The sequence below is a fragment of the Mixophyes fleayi genome, chromosome 2 (genome assembly GCF_038048845.1).
Source record: "Mixophyes fleayi isolate aMixFle1 chromosome 2, aMixFle1.hap1, whole genome shotgun sequence".
Lineage (NCBI taxonomy): Eukaryota > Metazoa > Chordata > Amphibia > Anura > Limnodynastidae > Mixophyes > Mixophyes fleayi.
The window spans coordinates 109,667,244-109,688,354 of record NC_134403.1 but is presented as its reverse complement, the minus strand read 5'-3'; the positions used below and the strand labels follow the sequence as shown (position 1 = coordinate 109,688,354).

Here is a 21,111-nt window from a genome sequence, read left to right as displayed (position 1 = left end):
AGAATCAATCCATTGTAAATATTTCTTCATCTAAGTAAAGCAAAAGCAATCTGTCAAAGCTCATTTTAACTGTGAAATTTGCCATCTAAAGAGGGATTAGTGAGCAGGGAAAGTCATATTTTACAAAATCCAGCATTAGCTTTCAGTCCAATAATTCCCTACTAATAAAGATTTAAATGTAGAGCTGTCTAATTTATTTCATTGAGACTTGTCTGTTGCCTCTAAATTAGACTGGCAGAGCAGCCTGTAGATGGCAGTAAGGTTCTATGTGGACCGTGCTGGCTTTATGCCAGGCCTGCAGTATATTAGAGATGGGGGGGAGGAAGAGATGAGTCTGGCTCTACAGCCAAAGAAACCTTTTATTTAATGACAGTTGCACTGGAGCGACCAGTCCTTGAGTTTGTAAAGCAGATCCAGAATGGATAGGGTGTACTGCACCAACTTCCTAATCTTCATTTCATATCCCCAATAAGTAATGGAACTTTTGGCATTAGGCCTTAGGAACTGTGGATGTTTGACAGGCAAGTAGTTGGTAGACTTGGAAGGAATTAGACACACAGAGTGATGATTCACAGCTGACCATGTCACGTGGGCTTTTGTAACGTTTTAATATATATATAGTAGAACTGTATTCTAACATTTTCTATAAGATATATATTGTTAGGTAGCAGTCTCATTAGCTGCTGCTTCCTGTGAGTTAATTGTGCATTAAAGTAATATTTATCCTTATTACTACCATACACATGCATATGAATAGCTTATCCCACATATATTTTTTTCTTCATTGTTTATATTGTTTTTGCACTTATGCGCAGGCTCAGGTGCCAAACTGTCACTACAATAGTGGTCTTAAATATTGATGACACCTTCTCCTCTACTGCAGGATAAAAAAATAAGAGGTAAACATATTTCTGTGTAAGATACTTTGGGCAACACTTGACTTCTTTTCATTCTTTATGGATAAAAAGTAGAAAGAGATCTGTTGGTTACTGCATTAGTAATTCATTTCCAAAGGATCTATTATTCCAGTACGACATTACCATATCAGCCATGCTTTATTGACAGACGTTTTATTGTAGCTAGAGGCTTTACAGTAAGCTGTTTATTGCAGTTCCCAAACTCTGTTGACAGCAATTGGGGAATTAATTTTCTTGCCCCTGGTGAATTTTCTTGGGTATAAACAACAGATGTTAAAGATATGAAACAGTGACCCATTTATATGGTATATCTATTAAATAACTTATTTTAAGCATTCCTATTCTCAACTGTGAGTTTGGGTCATAAAACTGGCACATACGTTGTTGTGACTGGTGCTATGTGTCCTTATGTCCAGTGTCAACAAAATTCTAAGCTTGATGTGTTCACAATATATTAGGTGGGTGTATGACTTCAAAAGTATAAAACAAGGCTAGATTTCAAATACATCAGAATATTCACAATTGCTGTCCTTATATGAAAGTAAAATATGCAAATAAAACACAGTCCCTATATTATGGGCAAATATTACGTTTACACTTTATTTTATAAATCGGCATCTCAGGACTTTTTTTGTTCCTAGATTATTGTCCTTCCTATTGTAGCATGACTTTTTTTAAAAGCAGAATTAAATATGTTGCTATGTTGCTTACAGATTTACATCTTAATTTATACATTTACATAGTGATGCGACACACACACACAGACACATATATATATATATCAGTGGTGCACGCAGGGGGGGTTTCTGAGTCTCTAGAAACCCCCCCTGCGCTAACTAAGTTGCCACTGTCCTATACAGCAGCCGCGGCGCTGTCAAAGAAGCATCCGCGGCTGTGCTGTATTGTATACAGCACCGCCGCAGACGCAGCAGCTCTCTCTCTCGTGGGTTTTTTTTTTTTTTTTTTTCGGTCGGCGGGGAGAAACCCCCCCCCCCCCCCGACAATCCTCCGTGCGCCCCTGTGTATATATATATATATATATATATATATATATATAGATATATATAAAACCACCATGAATATGTCATATTATATATTATATCACAATAGGAATAAGTATATTCAGATGAACCAGCGTTATAACTCTTGACTGACGTTAAAGCTTAGTGCAACAGAGTATAGGACAATTTATTACTAAACTTAAACACATAAATACCAGAAACCTGTACACACTGTTTTAGTTATTTTATTTGTTGTCATTATCTGCACAATTCTGTGTAACTGAGCAAGAGCTAAAGCATTGCTTAGAAGATAAGATGCGCTCATTTAACCCTCTCAGAACTCAACCAGTTCTTGTTGCTCTGAGTGAAGCGAGTGGTTTTTATGTCTAGGGATATAACATAAAAATTGCCTGCACTGTTGTGTAGCTGGATGTCTTGATCTAGATTAGCATAATCCCTTGTGGGATGTCAGGCCCTTGGTATTTAGAAGGTTAACAGTTATTGCTGATCTGAAAAATAGCAAGTTATATGTTACTGTCAGTAATTGTTATTTGTTTATACTCTGAAGTGCCAGCAAGTTCACAGTTCACAAAGCTAAAATAAATTGCCTTTTTAATACTATAATTCTGTTTGTTAATGTAGGAAAATGTCATATGTAACAGCTCGGCACCATCCCGTTTTAAACGTAGGTGACATATTGTAAATTGAATGATGAAAGTGTTTGAAATAATAATTTATTTTTGCATGTAAAATTGTCTAGCCCATTATTTTAAACAATGTTGCTATTTTAATAAATTTTGAGTACCATTTTTTCAAGGTAAATGGAAGGTCGCATCACAATACATTTTTATATGCGTTATGGATAAAATCTGAAGCTAGACAATGTTAACATTATCCAATAATTAATATCTGGAGGGAATTTTCAGGCTTCCTAAAAGATGGCTTGCATCAAGGACCAGTGCCGAAGGTCCTTTGTCGGGGCTATTTTATTTTGTTTTCTTTGTATGTCAGTTGCTCTAAAGCTGCATTACAACCCGTAACTAACGTGATCCTAACAAGAAACCTGGGGGCTGCTCCATACAGCTGTTTTTTCATCTCACATTTGTGTGACATTGCGGAGGCCATATGTAAGCAAGAGACTAGTCAGAAGCTGCAGTCATGGAGATTGCAGCATCTGATTGGTCAACCAGCTCACCTTTCACCGCCCCCCCCCCTTCCTGCAGCCATTCAAAGGGGCATATTCAATTGTCAACGGAAACGCAGACAATCTCGTGGTCCGCGCATTATTACCGTTATGGTAATAATGCGTGGAAAAATGTTACTGCAGTAATTTACTCGCTGGATTTCAGCTCGCAGCTCCCTAAACCGTGATCTGAAGTCCAGCTAACTACTGCCGTAATAACGGTAGTAGTTTTTACGCGCCGTGGAAACGGCACAATTGAATATGCCCCAAATGGAAAACCAAAATGTGTTGCCACTTAGGTGGTAATGCAGCTTTAAAATCCCAATAGTAAAAATACAAATTAAAACATAATATTACTTACTGAAAATACTAAAGAAAATGCTTTAAAATATATTATATCTAACATTAACTATGCATGCTTGTTAGTGTAAAATTATCAACATAGTGTTGACCTTACCCATGTTTCTGGTTTTATCCATAACAAACAGTAGACAATGCTCTAATAGTTACTCATAGCACATATTAGAGCTACGAATATCATTAACAACTAATATGCAAAGTTTCTGGAATTTATAAACGTTCATTATATTTCAGATAAGGTTGCCACCATGGGGGACGTTTTCTTACTATACACAATAACATTCCTGTTGGTAAGCCTACTGAAAAGCACTATGGAGAAACTTTCAGGGCCTAAACTGCAGATAAGAAGATTTTTTGCAAAAGGATAGATTGCAACTCTTGTCATGGCATGAGGATTTTTACATGTACATTTGTCAATGTTACAAGTTGTTTTTCAATATTAGATTCATTTATAACCAAGGGTTAGTGGTCCTTTTATTCTGCCAAGTCGGAATGACGACTAAATCACTGTCACTGTTATTGCTGTGTTGATAGTGGTGTAAAGAAGAAAAGTTACCTAATGTATACATTTTAGCATGATCCATTTCCACCATGTAAAGCAAACCAAACCAAAATAATGTAACCCATAGTAACCAACATTTTCTCTGTATACAAAGGGATAGAAAATATCAAATTGGTGGCTATGGGTAACAATATTTTTTTTTTTACTGGGCACGTCTTTATAAATATTCCAGAATTGTTTGTTCCTGCTTTTCCCACTTACTTTCCAATTGCTGAGTTCATTTAAAATTAAATAAATTAAGTAACTGACATGAAAAAAGGAGATCAAATGTTGCTGTGCTAGTCATCAGAATGTATGCTAGTAGTAAGTATTAAGACAACAAGCTACATTTCTAATAATACAATAATATGTATACATCATAACTATATAAACCAATGCTGCAAGTGCCCAATTACAAATGGCCAGGCTAATGAATACAATGTTTGTCTAAAGAAAATCAGACAGGTAATGTGAGTATACAACTGAGTTTGAGGGTGTAAAATAACAACCAGTATTATATATATGTATGTATATATTTATATATATATATATATATATATATATATATATATATACATGTATGTATGTATATATTATTGGCAATGCTTACTAAATCTCCCCCCTTCCATCACATATGTTAGAGCCGAGGGAATTTTTGCAATATGTATATAAACATGTATATATATATATGTATTATTGGCAATGCTTACTAAATCTCCCCCCTTCCATCACATCTGTTAGAGCCGAGGGAATTTTGCATTCAGAATGTTCTTTCTCCTTGACATTCTCTTTTCATTATAACAGTTTTGAATTTAGGCAAGGCTTAAGATAGGCTGCTGGAGGAGGCTGAGCCAAAACAAGAGAGGCTGCATATCATTTTATGAGAACAAGTATTTGAAGGTTGTACCTAACATTCCACAGGTAGAGCTCTGATGGCCTTGCATAGAACCATGCCGTCTGTTAAAGAGATACAGTCATTTCCATTTGCAATTTGCTATTTAAATGTTAAGTGTATTGTTACTGTGCATAGTTAGCCGTTTGAAAAGGCTCCTTTACTCAGACACTAATCAGTTTCCTTTCATTTTCTGAGTTGTACAAGAAAAATTACAGCAATAATTTGATTGGTTGCAATAGGTGACAGCACCTTGTTGCTTGGTTACTTGTGTGACAGTTTTTATAAATGTCTCCCAATAAGAGGACTGCTGATGCATGAATGCGATATCTTTATCTTAATATTTTCTGAGTTATACAAATGTCATTATTTCTACATAAGAGGTGTTATTCACTAAATGGTCACATCCCCTAAAGTTAATTTTACAGTTTGGCGACTGCCAAGTTTCCATGAAGCTAAAATGTAAAACCGACATAACAAAAGTTGTAATAATATAGTTGTTTAATTTAAATATACACTCTCTTCACCAGTGTACCATTCACCAGAGATCTGCAGCAGTATTTTCACAGGGTTATGTGGTTTGTGTCACATCCCCAGCAGACAACAGGGAATGTGTGGTCCTGTTGAGGGGGGGAGGGTGGTTGGCATGAGCCACAGATTGCTGCTTCTGATTGGTTCTGCCCTTCTGCAGCTATTTTAATGTAGCAAACTTGTTGTGTTCTTCCACTTAAGTGGTAATACAGCTTTAACACACAGCAGCACTTAGACTTACTTGTATATAGTCACGACATTACAGGATGGTATGATTAAACCATAAATTATTAGAGATAGGTGCTATTGTACAGCATATAGGTTCAATTATTTCTGTGCTCTATACTCTGTTATATATGAGGAAAACAGTATGTAATCCAAAACAGTGTATTATACTGTACTTTTGAATTCAAAATAAACTTTATATTTGTAGTATTGTTCTAAGTGTCTATTTATATGTTTTCCATAATATTTGCCAAATCAACAAAAAAAATGAACATGTGAAATGACATGTGTAAGCATGGATTTTGTTTAAATGTTTATGTCTTTAAAATGTTTTTTTTTCTTTCTATAACCAAGGATAAGCTTAAAATCAATTCATGCACACATTGTAGTGTATTATCCACATCTATATCACTTAGCAAATATCTAAAGTGGGTTTGAATCTAAATTAAAGTACAGATCCAGTGCAGTGGGATCATCCTAGTAGCTCCTTACTAATATCAGTATAATACATATGAAATTATCTTTTTTTTCATAAGTGTGATTAAGATATGTCATCAGAGGCAGATGTATTAAAACCATACTTGTCTACTCTCCCGGAATGTCTGTGAGACTCCCAAATTTTGTAGTGTAGGCCATCTTCTCGAATCCTGCATATAGTAGCTGAAGCTTTTGCACCAAATTTAGGAACATTATGCACAATGCAGAAAAAGATACAAATTAAGGCATTTACTATATCATTTTAGTTCACTAATGTGTGTATTATTTAACTACAATCAATACTTTTATTATCTTTTCACGTTCTTTCCATATTTTTTTCAAAATGTAAAATAGTTTCTGGACTTCTCAAGTTTGCTTTTTAGGACATAATTTTCTAGGTCCATACCAATGTACTAACAAGTACATTACTTATCAGTCAGATTGCCTTACATCATAACAGTCCTACTGTTGCAATGACTAATTGACCTGTGAATTACAATATACAGAAAATCATTTTTACTTTAACAGTTCCTGGGATCAATATAAAAGCAGATCCCACAAATATATATTTCCACCTTCAACACTGTTTTACATTAAATCTATAGGCCAAAACCTATAGATATACCAATATGACATTCTGGGCCTGATTCATCAAGGCACGTAGTCTGAGCGCAACCCGTGTATCATACACACGTATGTCATCTCTGCGTGCTCCCAAATTCATCAAGGTACACATCTCAAAATTTGTCTGCTTTTGAAATCGGGAGCATGTCTGTTGTTCTCTACTATGCAAGATGCTGCAAGATGCGTTCAATACCTATGTGAATTATAAATTAGCAAAAGAACACACAGAGAAATAAAAACATTCTTAAATTAATGTTAATAATAAAGGCATTAATGATAAAAACAGTTTTTTAAAAAAAGTGTTTTTAAAAAAATAAATAAAAAAATTCCAATAAAATACATTTTTGTAAGGCTGTTGTTAATGTCTACTGAACATAAAATACATTTTTACATTTGCTCCTGGCTGCAAACACATCGCATGCATACGAGACTGTCATCAATATTGATCAAGACTTAGACTAGCCCTTTAGCTGGACCAAAAGATACGGCAAAGAACAAGTAACTTTGAAATGACTATAACTGGATATGTACGTGGCTGTGTGCACTTGAGTTTGGCACATGCCAACTGTAAACTACTGATTATGGCAAAACGTCCCTTCCCCGCCCAGGTCACTCACAGAAATTGTAGACAGTATTAAATGTCCTTTGCCTTTAACGACACAACAGACAGAGCTGTGTTCATGGGCGTATCTCCCGGTTCTCGACATGTGCAGATTTGTTTTGCGTACGAGAAGCTCAAAATGAGCAGATACATGCCCTGAGTCCGGCCCTCTGCCTTTAGTTTTGAAGATACAGCAATGCTTGGCCTTCTGTGGAGTAATATTGTTTAGTTAGGTTGCGCTGGGCAATATATTACTTCCCAGCATTTAAAAATGAAATGCCAGACAAATTAAGCCCTATCCACAGACCACTAAGGCCCCACCAATGATCCACCCAAACCATGTTCTGATCAGTCACATCCACCATGATAAGCCATGCATAGTTTCTGGTATGTCTTATTTCTTTTGGGATCTGTAAATTGGCACAGTTTGATCAAGTCCAGAATTTAGGGAAGTATGGTAACAGACATTGCTCACCAGTTTTAGCATTATCTGGTCCATCCCCTACCACTGTAAAGTAGATTTCCTGTTACCTTATGTCATACATGCCAACTTTTGAAAAATCCTTTCAGGAAGATTGTGTAACATCTATGCCCCAGACATAGAGCGGCATGCCGCTAAAAGAGGTACGTCCTGTTCCAGCCAAGGAGCATGACTAGCTCACCCATGGGCATAGCTAGTGCTGTCCAGGGACATGTTCAGCAGCACCGGGTGGACCTAACCTGTTGTGTGCAAAAAATAAATAAAAAAAATATGAAAGGATAATGAAAAATTACAAGCCTTGGGCTATTCACTTGAGTCATAAGGATCCTCATTCTTCTTACTGTTCCCTGAAATATGCACATACTAGCTAGTGCTCCTATGCTAATCCCAACTCACACGCCTGGCCAACATTGCGTCATCATGTCAGTGACCCCGTGTTATCACATGTGAAGACACAAGACAGCAGTTCAGAAGGCACAGCGGGGATCCGGGTGGTTAGCCTACCTTCCTGGGAGTCTGGGAGGTCTCCCAATGTTCAAGGAGTCTTCAATATATTTCATTAGAGTAGGCAACCAGACAGTGCCCACCCATACTTAAGTCCTTACTCCACTTCTACCATACAGTGCCCCCTTCAGAACACCTTACTCTTCCTCCACTAGACAATCCCTTCTTCTATATCCGCCAGTCAATCATCTCTAAAAACTCCTCACCTGATTTCCATCAGTCACTACTCCCCAACCTTACAGATCACCATGCTGCACTTTCAGTAGACCCTGCTCTCTCTTCTACAGAACCCTCCACCCCACCCAAAATCCTCTCTCTATAGTCCACCAGGCACTCCTCCTTCCAGCAAAACTACTCACTCAGCTGCAAATACAATCAGAGTGGCAAGGAGAATCTTATTTCCATCTCTCTGGCAACTGGCACCTGGCTTGCCTTCCAGGGAGTCTCCTGGATATTCTGGGAGTCTTTAAAACAATGGTGTCTCTATAGTGTCTCCTTTCCAAATTGGTTGGGTTTTGAACCTAAGCTACTCCAACCATACCAGGTACATTCAACATGTCAGAAATTAATCTTGGTATAATAGATCTCCATGATCTCCAATGTCCAGCAGTCATATTAAATGTAAATACATAGATGCAGCCACTTGTAATTTTATATCAGCTGTGACCTGTACACTAAAGCAGAGATGCTCAACATTTTCCAACTGATCCCCAAATGTCAGTGTGCCATTGTTCTGGCACCTGAGTGACTCACTCTTCTGGGAACCTAATTGAGCTGATTTGCAATACAATGTATTTCAGGGGAACACCAAAATCCATTTAAGTTTCTGTAACACAGGTTGTGAATATCTGCACAAAAATAAAAAGTCAGTTTCATCTACGAGCATATGCATTACTTTTATTAGCTCCAACATACAGCATACAAAAAGGTTTGAAACATTTGAAATGTGTTAACATCTTCTCATCCATCACACACAAACTATGCCATACTCAGATCTTACAGATACAAATCTTTTTACTTAACATGCGCTGTTTAGGACACAGATTACTGTAAATGTGGCTTAGGTTGAAATTGTAATAAATAATATTTTCACATCATAGTAGAGTTGCACTTCTATTATTGTAACTAAATGTGTTTTGTAAAGTAAGTCAACTGGCTACTTAATAATGGAATCCTAAATGTAGATAGTTGACAGGGGCGGATCTAGAAAAATGCTGTACCCGGGGCGATTTGGGGGGGGGGGTTTAGGCCCCGCCCCTTTCTAACATCTTAGGCTGCTGACGGCTGCACACTATGTGCAGGTCCGTCCAGCTGTGACAGGCAGGGACAGTGTGCTGCCCGGCTGCTCTGATTGTGTTTTAAACACAGTCAGAGCAGCCGGGCAGCACACTGTCCCTGCCTGTCACGGCTGGACGGACCTGCACATACTGTGCAGCCGTCGGCAGCAAGTGTCTGCTAGGGGGGGCGATCGCCCCGATCGCCCACCCCTGGATCCGCCACTGATAGTTGATACTACCGTTGGAAAGTATAAAGTCGTGAGCTTGTCCGTCTTACGGTATCAGTCAGACTCTCCTTTACTATAACATGAAAAAAGGCACTAGAACGACACTCAATTTGAGTACAGTGTTTCAGCAGAAAGATTGTGACTACAGCGTTTATTCATTTAACATAAAGATTGACAACATGTTCTCAAAGGAGGTGTTAATAATAATGTATGTACAGTATGTACAAGTTTATTTATAGGGGTCCACTCAATGTATGTTACATTGTGTAACATATAATACAAAGAAGCTGGGAGCAACAGCAAGATCAGGCACACATATAATAAACAAAAGTGATCCCTGTCCAAAGAACTTACAGTCTAATTAGGTACAGTAGAGTCACACAGAATAATAAGTAAATGAAAAATCACAAGCTATTCATAATATTTGGTGAATGAGCTCCTTCCTCCCTGGTGTCTCGCACCGTATGTCCATCAGTAATATAACAAAAATGTAAAGCTTCACTACAGAGCAAATTGACCCAGAGAATGGACTTTTTATTTTGAACAGCAGAGAAAAACACGTGCTAGGCCTCATTAATATCTCACACTACATTATGTGGGTGTTTCCTCTGCTTTGTACACTACAGGACCTGAGGATCTACTGTACTGCGGGAATCCTCTCTTGTTTGTTATTTTACTAAGGTAAAGGTGATAACCAGTTAAAAAATCTTATAACAGGCTAAAATATAATAAGCACACTAAGGGTATGTCCACACAGGCTTTTCTTTTAAGTATTGGAAGCACTTTGACACTTCAGATCTGCTTCTAATATGCTCCTAAAACACCTCTACATTCACATCAATGGGATTATAAAAAAAAAGGCTTCTAAATGGTTAGTTATAAAAGTTTGCTTTATTTTCAAGTACAGGACTAGATTGACTCATTTTCTATTATCTTAGATGCTGTATGAGGAAAACTAAAGCCTACCGTGTTTTAAAGAAAAAATAAAAAAATCTGTGTGGACACAGCTCAAGTGTCTTTTGCAGCAGTGGTAACGTTTCTGAAAATATGATTTTCAATTAATAGATGTTGAGAATTTGAATGCAGGTGAAAAAGGCTATGGTCCCAGAAGTGATATACAGTCAGCGGGCCGCAAGAGACTGATGAGAGTGGATGATGCAGAAAGAAGGGAAATTGAAGAGGAGTAAGGGGGACCCAATCAGGATATGTGTAGCTATAAGGGGTGAAATAAACACATTATTCTTCTTTTTGGTGTACATATAGCACATTTAGGGTTATATTGACTAAACTGTGGGTTTGAAAAATTGGAGATGTTGCCCATAGCAACCAATCAGATCCTAGTTATCATTTATTTAGTACATTGTACAAAATGACAGCTAGAATCTGATTGGTTGCTGTAGGCAACATCTCCACTTTTTCAAACCCACAGTTTAGTAAATATACCCCTTAGTCATTTTTAACATATCCACTATCCAGGCAATCAATTTCAATTGCGTTTGAAAAGTATTAGTTTGGGTTTTCTTATTCTCTTCTCCATCACATTGGAATAGAGACTGCAAAGCCAAAACAGATTTCATATGTTAAAAATATTTAGCGTTGCCAATATGTTTAAAATACATGTAAATGGCATGGGTCAGCAAAATGATAATAATAATAATAATAATAATAATAATAATGATTTGCAAACATATGTGTTTTGAGTTTGCATTTAATTATTGAAAAAATGCACATTCAGCATTAGACTTGCCTTTTTTTCAATAACATGCAGTAATACTCATTCGTAATAATAAATAATTTTTGGAGGTAATGTAAGTTAAATCTAGGAGCAAATAACAGCCAAAGCAACCCATGTAGTTGGTATGGTGCCTGGGGGAACAGAGCAGTGTTGTATAGAAGATCTTGCTGTGAGGCTCCTCTTTTCATAGTTCATCATCATCATCACCATTTATTTATATAACGCCACTAATTCCTCAGCGCGGTACAGAGAACTCATTCATATCGGTCCCTGCCTCATTGGAGCTTACAATCTAAATCCACTCACATACACAGACACACAGACCGAGAGAGACTAAGGGCAATTTAACTGGAGTCAATTAACCTACTAGTATGTTTTTGGAGTGTGGGAGGAAACCAGAGCACCCGGATGAAACCCACGCAAGCACAGGGAGAACATACAAACTCCACACAGATAAGGCCGTGGTCGGGAATCAAACTCATGACCCCAGTGCTGGAAGGCAGAAGTGCTAACCATTAAGCCACCGTAGTTACGCCCCTGGTTGTGTTTGGTTCGGGTTATAATGTAATGGTGAGTCAGTGATGTCTTGTCAGCTAAACACAAGCTTTTGGTGAGACACTGTTCCTTTTAAGCTGAGATCCGGAAACTATAGTTTTAAAAGCAAACTTCATCGAGCAGGGTTGCACAGAACAGCATTCACTCAATTTTGCTCTTCAGTTTGGAGCTCTCGTTAGATATGTATTTTAACGATTTAATTTTCAGATGGTTCAGCTTATTTGAACATACAGGGAATATTGGTAGTAGACGGTAAACATTTTCGGTTTTACATAAATTATATAACAGAAATCCAGTCTGTTATCTAGCAAGTGCTATTTGTGATTTCACTGTGGATGAAACAACAGCACTTGGATGCATATTTAAATATTACATTTATACTAGAGATTAATTGTATGTTACAGCAAAGGTTAAATTGTGTTTATTTTTTCGTTTATGCCAAATTGTATCCCATGTATTGTATCACAATTAATTATGCTGGTGGTAAAATATCCAGTAATCTCTACATACCATTGCTTGTTATACAAAAATGTCTACTATATTGGTATGCTGTTGATTATTTCTTACTATGTTAAGGGTTGTATATTTCTATGTGACATCATGAAAAATGTGTGATAAATGTTCCATGTGCAACTCATGATTTGTACACTAATAAGCTTTGTCATAAGTAAAGGTTCAAAAGTCTTAGGTCCAGTTAGATTTATTCTTTTCAGTGAAACGTGCAATGGACTATGCTGTTTTCAGCTCCAGACACTGCAATATTTTATCATTTTTGCTTTTGTTTTTTTGGGTCAAGATGGCAATCTAGATTTAGGGTTTATGTTTTCAGACAAGCGCTGGAGCTGGTGCTCAAACATGTATTGGCCTGTCAGTTTATATTTATAAATATCCAGGGAGGTAAGTTCAGGCCAAATAAAATCCGTTAGATATATATATTTCTTAACAACCCCACTCAAACAATCACTGGTTAAGCAAGTGAATGTGAACTCTGGAAATGCACTGTAATCTCTCATTCATTCTGTAAGATTAAGCTTGAAATTGGAGATTTCATTGAGCTCAGTTTCAATGTCTCTTGCGCGTGCAGTATATTATAGTAGAGATGATATATTTATGTATTTACAATTACAACAAAAGCACAAAATGAGCAAAATGAACTGGACATTAATATATATCAAGTTAGGTGCAACGCTGAGCTAAATGATATATTTGAAATAACTAATGTGTTTATACTTAGCTTAGTCTGCCCATTATACTGTTTCATGCCTTTGCTGGAAGTTACCATATTTACCATTCTACTTATGATAGTAGATATCTTCTGCCTTGTATCACTCTGAGACAATGCATAAGCCAGACTGTTATGGTAGCTTTTGGATATACACAAAGGACAATACCGATGATGTCAGTCCAAGCATGATTGCCATGCTGTGATTTGCCATTTAAGCTTATTGCCCTGTAATAGTCATAGTCATTTTTGAAGATTTCTGATATGTATCATTTGTTGCTTATGACGAAGGAGAGGAAATAATCACCTATGCCTTTGCCTTTCTTTTTAGCAAAGCTGCAATGTACAGACAGGATAACACTCAAAAGTGCAACCACAATGAATATCTTCATTATTTTTTGTTTAGTAGTGTTTAATTACTACCCACTTATGACAATAGGAGCTTTATCTTGGAAGTATTTTTAGGGCTGTGTAAGCATTTTTTCAACCACAGGACTGTGGTGTTTTAACCTGTGAAACATTCTACACCCACAGTGATACATGATATTGGATGATAACATAACCCATTTATACCCATTTATACTGTATACATGCAGTACTTTCACTCTCTCTGTGGCACATGTAACCAGGACCCACAATTTCCCATTCTCTGCTCTGAAACATTTACTTGAGACAGACAAACAGACTTTCCATTTCCATGTAATGTGACGGCATGAGAGCATGTCACAGGTTTAGGGAGCGAAGCTTTGTGGCTGCCAGGGATTCTGGGATTCTCTGTATTAAAATACGTAGAGCCACAGTGATCCATTGTTGGAACAGAGCGATGTCATATGTAATATTTAGTTATTACATATGACACAGCTCTGCTCAATAATATAATGCTGACTTATGCCACCTCAAGCTTTTGGTACATGGAGAAGGGAAGAGAACTTTCCCAGTCACATGGTAATGATAAATCTCATTATCATGTGTGCACACCCTAGCTCTGCCTGATTTCTCTTCCAGGGACTCCCCCAATAGACAGGCGTGCAAACTGGCATATATAGAGGAAAGATGGTAAACTTTGTGTGTGACATTACTTTTACAGTATTGTCCTTGAATTTGAATTCTTTTTATTATAAGGGTGTTTTTGTTTGCAAACTTTTTGACCTCTTTACAAGTCTTTCCTAAATTACCTCATTATAGGACAAACTCTTACCCCTCTGATCTATTGTGCAAGCAGCAGCTAGATTGATTTTCCTTCCAAATCATTCTTCCTCTGATGAGCCACTCTGTCAGTCTCTACATTAGTTGCCTGCAGTGGCAGAGCTACCATTGGTGTGGCAGGTGTCATGCACATGGCCCATGGAGATAATGGGGCCCTGGCTCCCTCCTCCCTGCATTCTTGCACCTGGGCCCACAGCTTGCTAGTTCTGCCTCTGGTTACCTGTTTTTCAATAAATTCAATATAAAATTATTTTATTGACATAGAAGGCCATCAACAAAATTGCACCAACATACATCTCCTCACTTGTCTCAAAATATCTCCCAACTCGACACCTCCATTCTGCACAAGATTTACATCTCTCATCCACTCTCATTACATGCTCCCATTTCCGGTTGCAGGATTGTTTCGGAATGCACTCACCTTGTGGAATTCCCTACTTTGCACAATAACACTTTTCTCTAGTCTTCAAACCTTCAAGCGTTCTCTGAAAACTCTCCTCTTCAGGCAAGCTTATAATATTCCTCAACTAACATCTTAATTTCCCTAGGTTACCCTATTACCACCCACTACACAGTAAACACAAGACAATAACCCTCTGACCAACATTGCTGTGTGACTGGATCATTTAGCCCACTAAGTACTTTTTAGCTTTCCATTCTTGCTGGACCAATATGCAACATGTAGCACTTACGCTTGTGTATCACACTCCCATTGTCCCGTAGATTGTAAGCTTGTGAGCAGGGCCCTCTTACCTCTTTGTCTGTCTGTATAATCAAGTATTGTGTAATTACTGTGTGTGTTCCCAACTGTAAAGCGCTATGGAATTTGTTGGCGCTGTATAAATAAATGTTGATGAATGAGATAATCTAAGGAAACCGTAGGTTTTAAGGACAACAAATTGTAAGGAATTATTTAAATAGAGATGGAGCACATATGGTTTACCCAAATGGTATGATTTAGTGAGCCCCAAGTTGAAGGGAATCAAACCACATAAACCAAGCTCACTGCATTGTATTTTAAATGAAATAGGGCAGATGTGACACAATTGGTTCGTATTGTGTCAGGCTCTTGATTATGGTGTTTGTCTCTTCCAAACGTGCCATCCATCTATATGTAAATATACCTGCTCCAAAATTATAGTGTTTCACTTTTATTGGTATATCTAATAATAATAAAAGTATGACAATAGATGTGCTTTACTTTGTGTATTAACACCAATTATAACCTTTATGCTGATTTGTATAAGAGATGAGAGGAATAATGTTTCAGTCAGGACCTCAGTTAGCATGATGGTTAAGCAGGCCCCTGACTGTACATTACAACTTATATTAATTGCACTCTGCTTTAGCTAGTAAATGTGCAGGAGAATCATGGTAGTGTAAGGGGACATTTTGTTCGCTACAAGCTATTTTGTGCAGTTTTGCTGCTGCATATCCCCCTTGTGATATATTTTTAAGCTGTTCTGAAGGAGATTGCTATTGTCTTTCTGTTAGAGCAGCCATACTAGAAATTCACAAGTCCTATTTAATGGTAGCATTTTAAACATCATGTTCATCCATCATGGTTTAACATTTAACATTTTTCACTATAATGTGAATTGGATGTGAAAATGCTTCTCTCTTTTTGTTTTCTTAACTAGCGATGCATGTCAGCAGCTTGCATACAGTATCACATTTAAAGTGATTGAGGCAGATAGCTCCAGTATAAACAACAAGTGGAATGCATGGATCTAAATCATTCATCGGATCCCTGTGACATATTTATTTATTTCTCAGAATAGATTAATATTATTATTCTACGGCGAGTTGCAAATTTTCTAGATATGATTTGAGAGGTTGCTACCAAGAACAATCTCAAGACTTATTTATAATTTTATTTTGCCTAAATATTGTAAAATGTAAACAAATATAATACAACGCAAAATGAAACACTGTACGATATACATCAGGCTTTAAACACTTTAACACGATTGTGACTTGGATATACAATGTATTATAATCCTTATGAATAACAGAAGATTGCTCCAAGCAGACAAGTAGATACCATTTTTATGAATAACTGTTTAAAAGGAATAGAAAGACACTGAACTAATTCATCATCATCATCATCATTTATTTATATAGCGCCACTAATTCCGCAGCGCTGTACAGAGAACTCATTCACATCAGTCCCTGCCCCATTGGAGCTTACAGTCTAAATTCCCTACTATAGACACACACTCACACACAGAGACAGACAGACAGAGAGGGAGAGACTAGGGTCAATTTTTTTGATTGCAGCCAATTACCCTACCAGTATGTTTTTGGAGTGTGGGAGGAAACCGGAGCACCCGGAGGAAACCCACGCAAACACAGGGAGAACATACAAACTCCACACAGATAAGGCCATGGTCGGGAATCGAACTCATGACCCCAGTGCTGTGAGGCAGACGTGCTAACCACTAGGCCACTGTGCTGCCCAACTAATTCTATAAAACAGTTAATTTTAAAGCTAGCGACTATTTGTACATTTTGGCACATTGAAGTTCCTGTTTATCAGAAAAATCCCATTAACCTTTTATCTTTTGTTGGGCGTACATTGACAGTGATGCCGATCTTTAACATGCAAACATTGGTCAGCTGCAGTTTTCATAATTGATTGTAATGCTTTAGCTTTTCTAAATGCAGTAAACAGAATTATTGCTCTAAAATGTAGGTACAGCTAAAAATGACTGTGTAGAGATACAATGAGTTCATGCTTACATGAAACCTAAAACCCAAAATTGACTTTTAATACAAAAAAATAACAAGGTGATGAAGTGCACTGATCAGGCTTACTCAGACTTCTTATTGCAGCTATGCTATTATAAATTACAGCAGGATTGAGCAGTTCCTCCTCCCTCCATTACAGATCCAATATATGTAGGGCACGTGCCTAAATAGATCTAATACTTGCCTACCCTTAGTAGTGGACGTCCGGGAGAGGGGCGTGGCTAATGGGTGGGAGGGGGTGGGGCTCCTCGAATCACGTCATTTTGGCCTCGCCCCAGAAGTAAAATGACGGGGCCAAAATGATGCGATTCTCTGTGAATCACGTCATTTTAACCAGGGAATTCACGGATTCGGGAGAAATGTCAGCTCTCGCGGGAACCCAGGAGACTGACCCGAATTTCGGGAGTCTCCCGGACTTTCCGGGAGAGCTGGCAAGCATGATACAGATTAAAAACAATCTATTAGTAAGCAGAGTATGCCATTTAGCCTGTGACATTGATGACTACGTCACTATATGTGAATCCACCTGTAGCCTGCATATAATATTTTGTTGATGTTGGAGATGTGTTAGCAATACTCGCAGGCTCTAGCTGTGCACTGCTGCAAGATCGAGAAGCGTAGCCCTCCTGAGCAATAGTTACTCTCTTCAAAAGATCAGAAAGCACGCTGGACAGATTCAAGCTTAAACACTGGTACATTACTTAGCTCACTAATTTGCATATTTTTACGCATATCAATGTCAAAATGTGGATTCACTTGCTTTTTTTTATAGAAGCTCACTAAGCAAAGTGATTGTATAAAATATACAAAATGATAGTTTATCTTCAGTAAACAGGCAATGTTCATACCATGAGAAGTATTAAAATGATGATAACAATTGAAGTGACTAATAATGTTGTATGTTGCATGGTAATCAAATGTCATTCAAATCCCTTGTTATATGCAAACTCCTTTATGCTTGATGGGCACAAGGAGCTTTCCTTTTCAATTTTATTCACATGCCTCTAGCAGTTTTTTTGGATTAATAAAGTAAATTGATAATATTTTAACTACAGTTTATAGCCTCTGGTAGCCATCCATTCTTAGTAGTAGAATTTCTGTATTGATCATAGTTCTTGTATTAGGATTCGCCCTCAGAGGTTTAAGTGTTGAGTGTGCCCTGTCCAAATGTGTATTAAAGCCTGGAATCATATTGTGTAATTTCATAAACTATATAGGCACAGTTCTTTGTGAGGATAGCTGTGCTTTATGATGCACATGTGCTTCATAAGTGTATTGAACAATATTTTTCAACTGAAGTCCTCTTATGTGCCTTTGTGAAAAAAAAATAAGCACAAGCAAAACAAATAGATACAATCTGTTGTGTGACTGTGCTCCTTCAAACGTGTACTGAAAACCCACCTCTTCCTTAAAGCATACCAACCATCCACATAACCCCTCCACTCGCTCTCAATTCGCTCTCCCCCTTGCCTCATCTGGCTCCCTCTGTGCCTGTTCTGTTTTCCCTCCCTTAGGATGTAAGCTCACTTGAGCAGGGCCTTCTTCCCTTATGTCTCCCTACCTGTTCTTCTGCTCCGTTTTTTGCATCAGCCAGCCTGGAGTTTCTGAAGTATTGGTATTTTTGTTTATTGTTTTGTACTGTTTCACCCTGTATAGTCTACTGTTTGCACTGTGTACGGCGCCGCAGAAACCTTGTGGCGCCTAACAAATAAAGGATAATAATAATAATAATAATAATAGTCTTCATGAAAGCTTATTGAAATTTAGCTTTATATTGAGGCTGATGGTAAGTTGTAAGTAACAGCTGACAACTGTTAACTTTATATTGAGGCTGATGGTAAGTTGTAATTAACAGCTGACAACTGTTACTCTTTACTTAACAAACTCATCTAGGTTAATATAGGAGGTTTTAATAAATGGTTTGTGCACATACCTTGCAATAAATGCCTAATCACTAAGGCAATCAGCCGAGACAGGAATGAAGGGGAGGGGAGGGGGTGTTCAGTGCTGTAGGAGGGCTCACATTCAGTCAGATGCATTGAATGCTCGCCCCCACCCCAGTAAATCACTGTCAAAACCAACTATTGGCAATTAACACCAGGGGCTAGATTTACTAAACTGCGGGTTTGAAGAAATGGAGATGTTGCCTATAGCAACCAATCAGAATTCTGTTGTCATTTTGTAGAATGCACTAAATAAACGACAGCTAGAATATGATTGGTTGCTATAGGCATCATCTCCACTTTTTTAAACCCGCCGTTTAGTAAATATACCCCCAGGTATGTGTAAAATTACCCCATCAGTCTGAATAAAAGGAATGTATACATTGCATAGATCAACCAAATTTGTCAAAGCAGTAACTGTGTCTTTAAGGTGTTGCTCTGTTAAATATTATTTTGTGTTGGAGTAGTTCATACATTCAGGGTACATGTAACTTTTGCAATGAGCAAGAGATCCCTTTAAAATTTAGGTTTGGAAACCAGTATTTTTTAAAACACACCTACAAGGTGTTAAATATGGATTTGACTGAAGAAACATATGAAATAGCATTTTTATAATGCAGCCTGTAAGGGTTTAAAAATACAGTTTTTAATAAGTCTGAAACTGTTCTTTTAACAATACCCCTACAGCAGTCTTGTGGAAACTATACCATGAATACAAATTGCTGATATATTATAGAACATTCAGAACCTGTGTAATGAGATCATGGACACTCAAGAGGAACATTATGGGAGACAAAGACCATTTATTTGCATTTCTGTGAATAACACTGTAATACATTTATATCACTCTATAACTATAGTCAAAGTCAAACTTGTCAACTTTTAGTTACTCCCTTCTGTGATCTCCGCTGGCAGGAGGAGTGGTGATGCCATTGCAGCATCATGCAGCGGGAACAGTGCTATGATGACGTGGTTTTCATCATTAAGCCCTGTCTCCACCTGGGATCTGGTGGGATGCTTGCTCTTTCAAGAGAGTAGACAAACATGTATAAAGTATCACACTTACCCATAATGATCAAAAAATGGTACTAGAGTCGATCAAAACATTTCAGAAATTGACCTTTATGTAGGGCTGGATTACATGATTTGAGTCTGTAGGCATACAACTGTTAATGCCCTATTCCTCACCTCTTCTATTAGTTTAGACTGCATTCAGAAATAGCGGTCTGTAGGCTTGTTGGTTCTGTCACAGTGAATGTATAGATTCACCCCCCTTCCCCACATTTAATGTCCATCTACAATTAAATGCTGTTACTCAGGTTTATTTTTGGGATTAGTTATTCTTGTCTTGGTTAATTTCTCATTGCTCTTTGCTGAAGTGACAAAAAGAGATGTTCCGTACTTGTCGTGTATCTCACACATACCATGCAGACACACTAGGGGCGGATCTAGACTTTATGTTTAGGGGGGGCGATTTTGCATAATCACGCCCCCTCCTTTGCTCTGATTGGCTGGCCTGTGTTAACCCCACCTTCCGTCCGCGATTGGCCCCGCCCCCTTCCGTTGTGGTTGCCGGCTGGGACCTAGCTTTTTGCTGCTACGGGGGGCGAATGCCCCGATCGCCCCCCCCTGGATCCGCCACTGAGACACACACATATGGCACACCCGGGACACACACAGACGGGGCACACATACATGGGACAAACAAACACATACACACACACACACACACACATAGAAGAGCAAACTGAGAATAACATCCAGCGTGCAGAAACCTGATTCTACCACTAAAGTTCTTGCCTATTGCATGTGTCCCACTGCGGCTTCTGCATTGGAGAGACATTTGTGGCCTCTGCTC

At 37.9% G+C, this 21,111-nt stretch overlaps 1 protein-coding gene across 5 annotated transcripts in view; it reads left to right on the top strand.

Moving 5' to 3' along the window:
* PCDH9 (protocadherin 9) overlaps positions 1-21,111 on the top strand; it is a 1,670,245-nt gene that overhangs the window by 5,908 nt on the left and 1,643,226 nt on the right. The window contains exons 3-4 of one of the 5 annotated variants that reach the window (XM_075199803.1): positions 2,561-2,603; positions 3,696-4,182. The exons of 3 other annotated variants lie outside the window; for them this stretch is intronic. In XM_075199803.1, coding sequence (XP_075055904.1) covers positions 2,561-2,603; positions 3,696-3,829 — 177 coding nt within the window. In that variant the 3' untranslated portion in view covers positions 3,830-4,182. Of the gene's footprint in view, positions 1-2,560; positions 2,604-3,695; positions 4,183-21,111 lie in introns of those variants that run through there. One more of the 5 variants, XM_075199804.1, reaches the window with a different exon arrangement.